The 14,122-nt window shown below is 34.9% G+C and overlaps 1 protein-coding gene across 4 annotated transcripts in view; it reads right to left on the reverse strand.

The window, feature by feature from the left end:
- Nucleotides 1-14,122, reverse strand: part of LOC150078026 (sister chromatid cohesion protein PDS5 homolog A-like) — a 797,139-nt gene that overhangs the window by 309,410 nt on the left and 473,607 nt on the right. For all 4 annotated transcript variants that reach the window (XM_090384327.1, XM_090384329.1, XM_090384326.1 and 1 more), the window contains exons 18-19: nt 13,188-13,403; nt 10,978-11,138 (exon numbers count right to left, since the gene is read on the reverse strand). In XM_090384327.1, coding sequence (XP_090240453.1) covers nt 10,978-11,138; nt 13,188-13,403 — 377 coding nt within the window. The remainder of the gene's footprint in view (nt 1-10,977; nt 11,139-13,187; nt 13,404-14,122) is intronic.

Consider the following 14,122-nt stretch of genomic DNA (forward strand, 5'->3'; position numbering starts at 1 on the left):
TAAGAAAGGCACCTGGGGTGGATGGGATCTATCCAGTTATTTTAAAGGAGGCGGCAAAGCAACTAAGCAAACCCTTAGCCATAATTATGAGAGCATCCTTGGAATCAGGGGAGGTTCCCACGGACTGGAGATGTGCAAATGTGTCCCCAATTCACAAAAGTGGATCGAAGGGTGACACGAGTAATTACAGACCAGTTAGTTTAACTTCTGTTCCGGGTAAAATAATGGAGTCACTGGTTAAAGATGCATTGCAGGATCATCTAGACAAGACTGCAGCAATAATTCAAACACAGCATGGGTTTGTTAAGGGAAAGTCTTGTCTGACAAATTTGATTGGTTATTATGATGTGGTCACAAAGGAACTGGATGCAAAAAATAATTTTGATATCGTATACTTGGATTTCAGGAAAGCTTTTGACACTGTTGCGCATGGAAGACTACTGTACAAATTGGAGCAGAATGGTATTAAGGGTAAGTTGCTACAATGGATAAAAGGATGGTTAAGTGGGAGAAGACAGAGGGTGGTAATCAATGGGTGCTGCTCTTCGTGGACTAATGTTATTAGTGGAGTCCCACAGGGTTCGGTGTTGGGTCCACTGTTGTTTTGTGTATTTATCAATGATATTGATGTGAAGGTATATCAGGCTTAATGTCGAAGTTTGCAGATGACACAAAGGTTGGCAGGGTTATTAATGACAGTAATGGCAGTGTGCTACTGCAACAGGATCTAGATAATTTGGGCAGATGGGCTAAGAGGTGGCAACTGAAGTTCAACCTTGACAAATGCAAAGTACTGCATATGGGTAGAAGTAACCCCAGAGAAACTTACCAACTGTGTGGTACTACACTTAAGGTGGTAGAAAATGAAAAAGACCTGGGAGTAATTGTGCAGTCAGATATGAAGTTTTCTGAGCAGTGCAGACAGGCGGCTAGGGCGGGTCATGGGGTTTTGTCAATGATATATAGGAATTTTGCTAGCAGGGAAAAGGAGGTGATTGTCCCTCTGTATAAGGCAATGGTCAGGCCACGCCTTGAATACTGTGTACAGGTCTGGAGGCCTCATTTTAGGAAGGATGTAGATTTGCTTGAGTGTGTACAGAGAAGAGCAACACGATTGGTGAGGGGAATGAAGGGATTCTCTTACCAAGAGAGGCTTAAGTTCTGCAAATTGCAGTGGCTGGAGACTAGGCACCTGCGCGGTGATCTGATTGAGGTCTATAAGGCCTTGAATGGGTTGAGCACGCTGAATTCTGATGGGATCCTTCCACTTGTTCAGATTACGAACCTACGGGGACATAAGTTCAAATTAAGAAAGGACAGATGTAGAATAGATGTGCGGAAATTTGCCTTTAGCCAGCGGGTGGTTAATTGCTGGAACAAACTTCCATCTGTCGTTGTGGAAGTTGATAGGTTAAATAAATTTAAGGAGGAACTGGACAGGCATTTGAAGGGAATGGTGTGATTTTTTTTTTTTTTTTTTTGGCTGATGCTGCATAAGCTCCTACACTTGCTTTCTTGCATCATGTGCCACTACTACTACTACTACTATATACCACTGCATTTTGGAATCTATTAGATTAGTGTAGTATTATTAACCAGTGGTGTGCAAACTGTGGGGCATGACCCCCAGAGGGGTAATGGAAAAAATTAAAAGGGTCATGGCAATTTTTAAATAAAATTAATTTTTGTGTACATAAAAGCTAAAAGACCTGTTGTTAAAATTACTTTTTCAATACTGTAGGTGTAGAGACCTTACTACTTGAACAAAGTCTGAGATACGAATGAACCCTATGCCACTCTATTTTTTAGGGTGGTAACATAAGTGATGCAGGTGACATTTTTACTTATGTCCATGCTAGGAGGACATCTTAATTTGCTCACTGGCTATGGACACAGAGAAAACAGCTCACTAGTGTGACTTCTCAGTATGTATTAACACTTCTCAGTATTACTCAATTGCTGAGTAGTACTGAGAAGTGCTACTCAATTGCTGAAAGGTAATCCCTTTAGTTCTTAATTCGTGCTTCCTACAGCACAAATTCTCAAACTGCCTGTATTGCCTAAAGGCCAGAGGTGCGAATATGTGGCAATAGCAAGTGTGTTGTATGCACGCTTTATTCTGCTTTGCAATTCGGTGCTTTCATTTCAACTTGTATGTGTTTTTCATTCTTCTACTACATTTTATATTATCGTTGTTTTTTTGGAAGAAAAAAGTATATTTTACCATGGACAATTGGGTAATCAGAACAAAATGGCCAAGTGCAACCACCAATTTCTGGTAGAGAGCCATCATGTTCCAAATCAAAAGGAATGAAAAAAGAATAGAAAATATCAACAAGAATTTATGAAGTATAGCTTCACTTAGTGTTGATGATGAGCAACGTCCTGTGTGCCGTAATATGTTACGAAAAACTGGCTAACGAAAGCATGAAACCTATTAAATTGAAAAGACACTTGCATACAAAACATCCAGCCATACAAAGTCTGAAATCTTTCATGAAGAAACACAGGCAGTTCCTTGTAAACCTTTAAGAGCATCATTGGAAATTTCATATTTAATAGGAAAAAATTTGAAATCATATACTATTGCTGAACCTCTTGTTCTCCCCACTGCAATACAAACGATTTCAATTATGAATGGAGAAAAGTACAGCAATGATTTAAAAACCATTCCTCTACAGAGACAGTCTCGCAGCATATTACAGTTATTGTGGATAACATAAAATTCAATTTATTAAATCAATTGAGAGAAAGTCCAATTTTTGCAATACAGTTAGAAGAATCCACAAATATTTCAAACCTCACTCAACTTATTTTTATATGTCAGATACTGCTATAAGAATGTTAAGAGCAATAATATTGACATTTTAAAATTTAGGGATATCATTGCCACCCACCTAACAATGCTAATTAAGAATTTTTCTAAATGATTTAATGTATCTACAGAAAGCAAGTCGTATTGCGGTCGTGTTTCGCTGCTTTTCAAATTTCATGCCCAGAAATTACCATTCAGCAAAGAGAAGATTTTGTCAACCTGTCGTCTGATGAAGCATTACGTGCTCGTTTCAAGACTACAACTTGTGAAAAATTTTGGCTTTCTCTTAGAGATGAGTATCCAGAATTATCAAAGATGGCAATACAAACATTGCTACCTTTTGGGTCTACATATTTATGTGAGGTTGGTTTCCCAAAATTAACAGCTATAAAAACAAAACAGCATTCCAGACTAGATCCAGAAGATAACATTAGATTAGTAATTTCAAATATTGCTCCAAATAGGGACCAAATATTATCGGTTATCCAGGCTCATCCTTCGCATTAATTGTTTTCTAATTTTAATTGAAGAAAAAGAAAAAAATTTAATACGAAGAAAGTTGTTTAATATTTTAATGTGAAAATTAGTTTTGGCCCAGTCCTTTTTCTCAGTACTCGAATAAAATTTTCTACCAGATAATTTATAAGATGACATTTTTCTTCTCAAAAAATCAGGTCAACCTACCTTGGGGTTTTTAATGAGGGGTTATGTCAATTTTATATTTAATAAAGAGGATCATGAGTGAAATAAGTTTGCACAGCACTGGTATTGACAATTAATTAAATGTATTAATCTCATAATTTTCATTGTTAATCAGTTGTATTCAAATGGAATTCATGCCCCAGATTAGAGCAGTCAAGCAATGGGCACAAAGTAGCAGGAGTGCTGTGGCTTGGAGGAGAACCAAAGGGTATGATTCTCCAATGCATCACAGCCTAAAAATATGTGCAACTTGTGAAATGTTCGCAGACTTTCTGGAACAGGATATAATCTAGCAAAGGAGGATGTCTTTGTGTGTCTCAGAGGGTTTTTCAATTTCAATTTTTCATTGGACCAACCGATGATGTTAGCAACAGTAAATTCTAAATGGGTAGCACTGAAAAATTTATCTTGGAAGAAACTAGGTTTTCATACTAACTAAGAAATACTTTTTAAGGTTTAGGCCAAAATGGATGTCAGATGAACTAACGAAACTTGTGGTAGAGAAGAAAAATGCATGGGATGCATATATAGTATTAGGCTACACAGAATCCTGTGGTAGATATAAGATACTCTGTAATTAAGTCACAAAGGTTAGGCAAGTGAAGGAATATTTCAAGAAATTTTTGGCAAAGGATGCAAAGAAAAACAGCAAAGACTTCTTTACTTATATAATTTCTAGAAGGAAGGGGATGAACCAGGTTGGTCCACGTCATATCGATGGTTCCACTGTTGATGAGCCTGCACAGATAGCTGACAGTCTGAACGAGTATTTTGCTTCTACATTCAAAGGACAAATTCTGTAGGGAAGTGGAGGACAGAAGCTTGTTAAACTCTAACAGAGAACTTAATGGTTTTGTAATAACTGAGAGCAAAGTGGAGGAGAAATTGTTGAAGTTAAACATAAGAAAGGCACCTAGGAGGGTTGGGATCTATCTATTATATTAAAGGAGGCGGCAAAGGAAGTAAACAAACCCTTAGCCATAATTATGACAGCATCCTTGGACTCAGATGAGGTCCCCACAGACTGGAGATGTCCAAATGTATCCACTTTTCAGAAAAGGAGATCAAAGGGTGACAGGAGTAATTACAGACCTGTTAGTTTAACTTCTGTTCCAGGGAAAATAATGGAGTCACTGGTTAAAGAAGCATTGCAGGATGATCTAGACAAGACTGAAGTAATAATTCAGACACGGCATGGGTTTGTTAAGGGGAAGCCTTGTGTGAGCAATTTTACACTGGATACTATGATGCGGTTACAAAGGAACTGGATGCAAAAAATAATTTTGTTCTCATATACTTGGATTTCAGGAAAGATTTTTATAATGTTGCACATGGAAGACTACTGTACAAATTGGAAAACTATGGCATTAAGGGAAAGTTGCTACAATGGATAAAAGAGTTGAATGGGAAAAGACAGAAGTGGTAATCAATGGACACTGCTTTCATGGACTAATGTTATTAGTGGAGGTTCCCAGGATTCGGTTTTGGGCCCATTGTTCTGTATATTTATCAATGATATTGATGAAGGTATATCAGGCATTATATCCAAGTTTGTAGATGATACTAAGGTTGGCAGGGTTGTTAATGACAGTAATGGCAGTGTGGTACTGCAACAGGATGTAGAAAATTGGGCAGATGGGCTGCCCAATTTTCAAATAACCCCAGAGAAACAAACCAACTATGTGGTACTACACTCAGGGTGGTACAGAATGAAAAAGATCAGGGGATAATTGTGCAGTCAGATAAAAAGTTTTCTGAGCTGTGCAGACAGGCTGTCAGAACAGGTCATGGGATCTCATCAATGATATCCATAAATTTTGTCAGTGGGGAAAAGGAGATGATTATCGCTTTGTATAAGGCAATGGTCAGGCCATGCCTTGAATACTGTATACAGGTCTGGAGGGCTCATTTTAGGAAGGATATAGAGTTGCTAGAACAAGTAGGGAAACAAGATTGTTGAGGAGAATGAACTGGTCCTCTTACCAAGAAAGGCTTAAGTTCTGCAAAATGCAGACTAGTCAACTGCAAGATGATCTGATTGAATGGGTTGAGCGGGCTGAATGCTGATGGAATTCTTCCTCTTGCTCAGATTACGAACCTGAGGGAAGGCATAAATTGAGGAAAGACAGTTTTAGAACAGGTGTGCGGAAATTTGCCTTTAGCCAGTGAGTAGTTGATTGCTGGAACAAACTTCCATCTGTTGTTGTGGAATTTGATAGCTTAAAGAAATTCAAGGAAGAACTGGCCAAACGTTTAGAACAAATGGATGTGTGTAATGTGATTTATTTTATTATTATTTTTTTGGCTGATGCTGTATAAGCTTGCTTTCTTGCATCATATGTCTTTATTAATACTAATGCTAAGCTTAAAATATAATATATTACAAGTGGTTTGTAATCAAATCTTCGGCTACAATTTCTGCCTATACTGAAGCCCGCAACAACTGTAAAAAAAAAAAAAAGTTATTAATGGATTCAATCTTGATACTGCACAGAATAAGAAGGGAACTTGGAATCTGTATTACTACCAAATGACAAAAATACAAATTGACTAAAGAATACCAAAATCCATAAATGTTAAGCTTCAGAAGTTCTCCAGTTGGGAGAAGCAATTTTAGTTAAATTCAATCCTTCTAAATCTCAGTCTTGTCTTATTTACTGCAACAAAGATCCTGTTATTTCCATGTTCACCTTCAACAATACTCAGACTTCTAGAAAAATCAACCTATTTTTACTAGGGATAACCGACTTATAATCTTTCTTGGCATATGCCAAATACTGTTTCCAAAGCAGAGGAAAAAACTTAAGTTTCCTATTTTGTTCTCAGAATTACTTCTCTTCTAAACAAGTACTGATTCCAAAATGTCAAATCTGCCCTGTCACTGAATACTCTTCCCAAATTTGAAACATCTACAGATGGGGGAACAATTAAAGGAAGGTATTGAAGTTAGTTAATGGCCATATTTTAACTGTACTAGTGTTTAGTTAAAAAATGGCCATTAACTAACATCACTGAAAAAATATAAACTGAACACATGTTCAATTTATCTTGAGTTTTCTATCAATTTTTCTATGGGCACTGTTCTGAATTGTGCATGTATAATCCCACCAGTGTTTTTCCAAACCAATCCGAACACATGCTTCAACTAGTCAACACTGATATGCTCTCAACTCCAAACTCAAATTTCTTCTTCCTTAAATACCCCTTCTACTTGTAATCTTTTGCATGTGTTGGGGGAAAAAATTACAATCTACAGATATTCAAGTCTAATGTTAACTTGTCATAATGGAATTTTAATTTATGCCTGTTTTAACTTAATAAATGGTAGCAATAGCTTAATTTTTAGTACTCACCTTAATATAAACTGCAGTTGGATTTAGAATAAGTGGAGTGGGAATTAGCTAAAATTGGGGTTAACATGGGTGAGCTGAATTATTTTGAACGGAATTAAAATGCGCTCAAGGAAATAGAAGTGCACGTTTTCATCCTTAGTTGTCATGAAATAAATTGAAAAAAATTGGAACTTGAGAATGTAATCACAGAGACCAACAGCCGTAACGACAGGCTTTCGTATTAACGTCTTCAGTTGGTAATAGTGAGGAAGAGAGAGAGAGCACGTGAATATAAAGAATCTAAGTTCCCGTGATGCTCTCTGATGCATGCGGGAATCTCAGGTGCATGAGATTCCAGGCCGGGGAGAGATTATATGGTAGTTTTGCATTTAATACATTAAATTTAGAATGATGTCGGAACCATTCTATGATTAGGGCTTCATACTGGTAAATTCTGAAACTGGATTTGAATTTAATAATGGGAACTGCTGAATCTACTAGAGGGGTGTGGTTATGGGGGGAGGGGGATGCCGGAAACTTTGCTCTAGAGACTAAACATGGGTTTCGCCACTTCAAGCCTCCAATAAGCAACGTGGTGGTATTTCACTGGTTGATGAAAGTCATCTAGTATGCTCGTGTGTTTGATGTTTTTGTAGAACTGTATTTTGAAGTGGTGCTTCCAATATAACATGCATTACATTTTTGTTGGCATTTTATTAAATATACTATATTGTTCATATCACTGATTTGGTATTTGTAGGTTTCTTTATAAGAGTTGAACATGGATCCTAATTTATTGTATGTAGAAAATGTGAGTGTAAAATCAGTATTTTTTAAAATTTGCCGGAACTGTCTAGCAAGGTCAATATGATAAGGAAGAACTACGCATGTGTTGTTGTATATGTTATATTTGGGTGGCTTATTGATATTATTTTGAACATTAGAAATTGTTTTTTGAATCAACTGTAAGGGGTATTTCCTGGATGTAAATTTTTCTGTGAGATATTGTAATTCATTAAATAGGTCATTCTGCGTGGAACTATATTTGATGGCATTGTATATTTGATTGTACAAGACCACTTTTTTGGTATTACAGGGTGATGTGATTCATAATGTAAGTATTTCCCAGTGTGGGTATTTTTCCTGAAGATCTTAGTTCTGAGATTAGTATCGGATTTATATATAGTTAGGTTAAGAAAATTTAATTGTCCGTTTTCTTCTAATTCAAGGGTATACTTTAATCTATCGTGAAAAGAATTAAATTTAATTCTTTTTAATTCAAGCGCTCTCTCTTCCTCGCTATTACCAACTGAAGACATTAATACAAAAGCTAATCGTTATGGCTATTGGTCTCTGTGATTACATTCTCAAGTTCCAATTTTTTCAATTTATTTCATGACAACCAAGGATGAAGAGGTGCACTTCTATTTCCTTGAGCGCATTTTAATTCTGTTCAAAACAATTAAGCTCACCCATATTAACTCCAATTTTAGCTAATTCTCACTCCACTTATTCTAAATACAACTGCAGTTTATATTAAGGTGAGTACTAAAAATTAAGCTATTGCTACCATTTATTAAGTCAATTAAATTGGTACCTTAAGGAATCCTACAAATTCATCCAATTGCCTGTTTTAATTATTTCTAAAACCCCCCTCCCCCTTTTTTTTACATATTTCTTATTACAAAATTAACCTTCTTTTAGTACTCCCCTATTCTTTTGTTATGCCCACTTATTAAGGATTTCTACAGAATCTTTTACTTGTAATATTCAATTATCAACTCCATTATAACGAAGCATAGTAGTACATAAAACTCTCACAAAGTTCTACTGAGCTGTCTCTTAAAATAATTTTTATTATAAACAGAGAAGCCTTATGTTACTAGCTAGGACATAAATCACATGCCTTTAGTGATATTCAAATGTATGGGTATCAGCAGTTGTACCAAATGTAGTACAACTGCTGATATAATCTTATTAAATGTACTTGGTACTTCGGGTAGTCACCGGACAGATTGATAGAGATGGGGGGGGGGGGACATTATGATCATTCCTTTTCCATCACGTGCCATCCAGGTGCACAAGATGAGTACTGGAGAATCCAATCAGATGTTAGATTTATGTAAAATCTGGAGAATGCCCTCCCTTTAAAAAACTGGGTCCTGGGAGACCCAAGAGAGTTGAAGAGAGAAAGGAAAAGTGAAAGGTTCAAGAGAGCCGAAAGAGAAGTGTCGGGAGGTGTCCTCGAAGCAGTTTTTGACCATAGTGCACGAAAAATGTTGTGACAGTATTTATTTGTGGTATGGTGTCTGTGTCATCACCAAGGAGAAGGCCGCCGCCCAGTTCCTCTAGATGAAGGTGCCCATGAGAGGACAGCAAGGGAGCAAGAGAGAAGAATGGGGTAAGTGAAGAATCCCTTTTCATCAGAGTGAAAGGATTGTGAGGAATTGATAACTGAACAGAGAATAATCATGTGAATTCTTACCCATAAGGAACGATGATTTCTTCTTAATGTTATGCCCAGTATATCTTGTGTTTCTTACTATTCTGTAACTTAATATGGCTAAAGAATTGATATTTCCAATAATGCCTTTTCAATGTAAAGCAATAACAATGGCTATTTATGAGAAATTACTATAATAGGGTGACCACTATAACTAATTATTATGTTGACCTATTCTCGTGAATGTAGCATACATTATATTAGAATGCTCATGTCTTTAATCTTCTTGGATGGAAGGTGTGATGTATTTTGTTTATTAATTTGTTATATTAAATGTTTTGTTTGAAATAATTCTCATTCTCTCTCTCTCTCTCTCTGCTAACTCTTCATTTACACCAGAGAAAAATCAGTTGTAGAATCAAGAAAGGTTTTGCACGTTAGAGATTTTAAGCTAATTAGCATAACTAAAATACAATGCTAATCCAAATCTTGATATTTTATTGGTGGGGTGATTTCCCCCTCTTTTAAAATTTCAGGATATACGAGATTATTGTCCTATTTTAACACTAGACGGATATATTAAACTAGAGGAATGTTCAGAACTTAAGTGCACTGATAGTAAAAAATATTAGGAGCACCTGAACTCCCTAAGCATCACATAGGCGTCGCATCCCCCCCCTTACATTGGCTAAAGCACCCTCTAATATTTGGTATCATAATCCCTAACGACGGCTGTAACTAACACCCGCCTACATTTTTAATATTTTTCTCACCCCCCCCCCCCACAATCTTCTATTCTCTTAACTTTTATCCCATACATACTACTATGTACTATAGTTTCTAATAATTTTTTTGTGTTTGGAATCACCATTAAAGGGGGGGGGGTGGCTTAATGAATGCCACTATTAACACAGATATATATTATAAAAAGCCCCAGATCAAGAAAATGAAAAAGGTGGTGCAAAATATCTGCACTAAATTTATTTTCTGAAATGATGATTTCTGCTGCTCTACTTACACTAAATGTAAGAATGTAAGTACAAAACTTCAGGCAAATTCTTTTAACATACTCCAGTGGGGATCACACACAAACAGAATTGCTGCTTTAATAATGATTAGCCTGGGTTACCATTGTTCAATTTCAAGTTCCAAAAAAATCTGACCATACCAATGCAAGAAATGTCATAATTAAACTTTTCTTGGTGTGCTGGTATTCATAATGTGTTCATTAATGTAAGAAAACATGAGAGAAATTAATTTAAATAGGCATATTTGAAAAAGATCAACAAATAATCTTATAATATCTCCTTTAAACACACATTCAAATTCAGTTATCATTCCACAGTATACGACAAACAATTAATGGCCCTCGGACAGAGAAAAGGAACTATACCCTAAACTTTACGGCTTACACCCACAGTAGATTATCATTTCCTTCTCTCTTTCTCTCTCTCTCAGAAACATCAATATTTTCATTGCATTTACCTAATTTAATAACTTAAGAGTACATTAGCACATAACTTGTATTCTAACTAAAAAATGTAATTATTTACATCTTACTGAATCATAATTTATGAATTTCTTTGTAAGTTTTTATGAATATTAATATATATGTATGCAAGATATTTATATAAAGTAATCATCATCAATCAGAATTTCAAATCTGCACAATTTTTATAACTTACCCACAAATATTTGGATGATGGTTTTCCATTTCATTACCAATATTTGTTAATGTTTGTAATGTGAGATCAACTGCATGTTCATCCTCTGCTCTCAAAAAACCAATGAGGTCTTCATAAACTTGTTGAGCATTGAACGCACCAGAGAAGATATAAGACAGTGTCTACAATGAAATTATTTCAATTTTAAAACATTAAAACCAACAATATCAACTGATGAAAAGTGAATTCCAAATTATAGGAAAATTGAATTTCATTTACAATTCCATAAAAACCACAGTAAAAACACTAGTGTAATTTACAAAGTAGATTCATTATTTAAAATAATATTTTTTAATCAGTGGAGTAGACAACTTTTGTATCTCACTGGTCAATTAAAACTCAATACATAACACCTGCTTTCAAAAAAAAAAAAAAAGAAAGAAAGAAAGAAAGAAAGAAAGAAAGAAAGAAAATATTTTTATGTAAAAATAACGTTTGTTTGTTTTGTTTGTTATTTGGTTTTTAGGAGCATTAGCAACTAAGGCCATATTGCTCCGGGATATGCGGTGGTCAATCCCTGACCTTTCTGCATCCTCCATATTTGGTGGTGATGGGCTCGAACCCCAGTCTAATCAAGAAGCGTGTGCTACGCACTGCTGCTCCTTCCCACCTGGCTATGGAGGCACCTCAATGCAAAAATAAGGAGAGCCACAGATAAATAGTATCAGTCCCACCAAGCGAGCTGGTACTCTTGTTATGTGCTGATCTGCAGCATCTAGAGACTAGGTCCCTGTGAAGTGATCTAATTGTTTAAGGCTTTGAATGGATTCAGCAAGCTCATAATGTTGATGATATGTTTCTTCTTGCTCAGAATACATGCAAGATGAGGTCTAAATTCAAATTGAGGAAGGACGGTTGCAGAATAGATGTCAGTAGTTTTGCCATCAGCCAGGTGGTTGACTGTTGGAACAAACTTTCATCTGTTATTATGGAAGTAGGTAATTTGAATGAATTCAAGGAATAACTAAATTATTAGCTAATCACAACAGCCAAGATATCCTGCACTATACAATGATGTTGTTTTATAGCATAAAGGAACAACGTGCATGAATAAGAGAAATCAAAAACAAAAAACCTTCTGGCCCTTTGTGTATAAAGTTTGTTGAACAAAGTTCAGTTCCTATGGAACACTTCTAAAATATTATTCACAGCTTCTACAATAACATAAATAACTAATAAACTAAATAAAATATAACAATTTAAAGAAACATTAGCAAATTAAAACTGTTAAAAATAATTACAGATAAAAGGGAGAAGAAGATTTATTTAAATAAAGATGCAGTTAGCACCGCAGACAGTATAAGGAGATTATTATTCCTACTTATATTGTGTTAAACTTTTCTCTCTATAACATAACTGTTTTTCTCCTTAATATCCTTATTTGACAAAATAAAAAGGTTGGGGTTCCTGTGCCAGTCCCCAAAATGTTTTTTTGGAAATTTTACTGGTCCATGAAATCCAAAGGTTATGGAACAAATGCTCTAGAATACTTTCTGCAAATGACAGAATAATTCAAAATAAGTGCACTTGCTGACTGCCGATTCAGTGGTGTGTTATTTTGGCATTACTGCTATCCAAGTGCAGTATTTTGCATCTTTCAATGAGAAATTTCAGCCATCTGCCTAGTTTCCAGAAAATCTAGTTTAACTAGATTTTCTGGGAATAAACAATGAATTAGCACACCCTGGTTACTGTCAGTAACAACCTTTGTATTATCAGAAAACGTATCATTAATATATTAAAAGCAGTAAAATAACTCGACACCGAACTCAGATACTTTCTAAATAAAAATCAGTTCATTAAATGTTATTTATTAGGGAGAAGAAATAGAAATACTACAAGGAACTTGTTTTGTTTTAATTATTTACTTGTACAGATTAGTCTTATCACAGCATTATATGGTTTTGTAAGTTATATTTAAAAGAGTGTATAATAAAATATAATAATATCACATTCTCCACAAACTGGAATAGAATTTTTTTTTCTACAATTCTATAAACTGACAACAAAACCCATAACCTAAATATGGTTTGCTTAAATGCAATCACTCCAGCTCCAGTAACTGTGGGATTTATTATGCCCTAATAGACATACAAAGTTAAAAGTTTTGTTTATAATTTCAGAACAAAGAAGTAACTTAAAATTATCTTGAATGTTATTATAATACTCACATGAAGAAGTTGGAGACCTCTATGAGCAGAATTGAATAAACCTAGCAATATATCTATATCACCTTCTCCAAAGAGGGAATCCTTAACATAATGCAGGAGCTGCTTAACACCTGCAAGATCAACCATAACAGGAGCAACCCTCTCCAACATCTGTTTAACTATCATGTAAAAGCTATTTGTTTGAACTGGCAATCCAACTGACTTCAGCACTTCTTTCTAAATAATATTATAAAAGAAGAAAAGTTTTACTTATTGGAGGAAGAATCTTAAAAACATTAGTATTGTTTTTCCTCCTTTAGATATGGTGATAAATTTTATTAATTTAATTTTATTAATTTTTACTATTTTTTTATAAAATTTTATTAAGTAAAACCAAGGATAAATAAGTCCTAACTATATTGTCATGACAATAAGTTATAAGACAAATGTAGTTATAACTATATTGTCAGGACTAAGAATAGTTTTCATAAAAGATTACAATAATGACCACAATTAAATTGAAATAGTCTGGCATATGCCTGCTATCTGAGCAAGAGTCTTATTATGCACAAATCTATTCTCTCCTTGTTCTATTCGTATGCTTCATTGTGTTTGATGTTCTATCATAGGGATCATTCTGTTCCCCAGTTTCAATTACTTCATAGAATTATCCTTTTAAACCCTACAGCATATTGTATTTTCTCTTCCCACAAGCTTTAACAAAGCTAGCCTGCTGTTTATCACTGCTATAAAATTACTGACAGTCAAATGCATCTTATTCCAGTTCATTTATAAATCAGTTATTCAGAATATATTTTCCCATAAAAAATTAATGTCACAAATGGTAGTTAAAAGGTTAATCATTTAGTGAGTGTGCAAAAAAACCATAACTATGGCAGGTGGATCATATCTACACTTTAATAATCAGATTTCTGAAGAAAACAGCCAAGAAATGA

Source organism: Mastigoproctus giganteus, chromosome 11 (assembly GCF_048544385.1).
Source record: "Mastigoproctus giganteus isolate SK-2022 chromosome 11, ASM4854438v1, whole genome shotgun sequence".
In the NCBI taxonomy this organism is placed as follows: Eukaryota; Metazoa; Arthropoda; class Arachnida; order Uropygi; family Thelyphonidae; genus Mastigoproctus; species Mastigoproctus giganteus.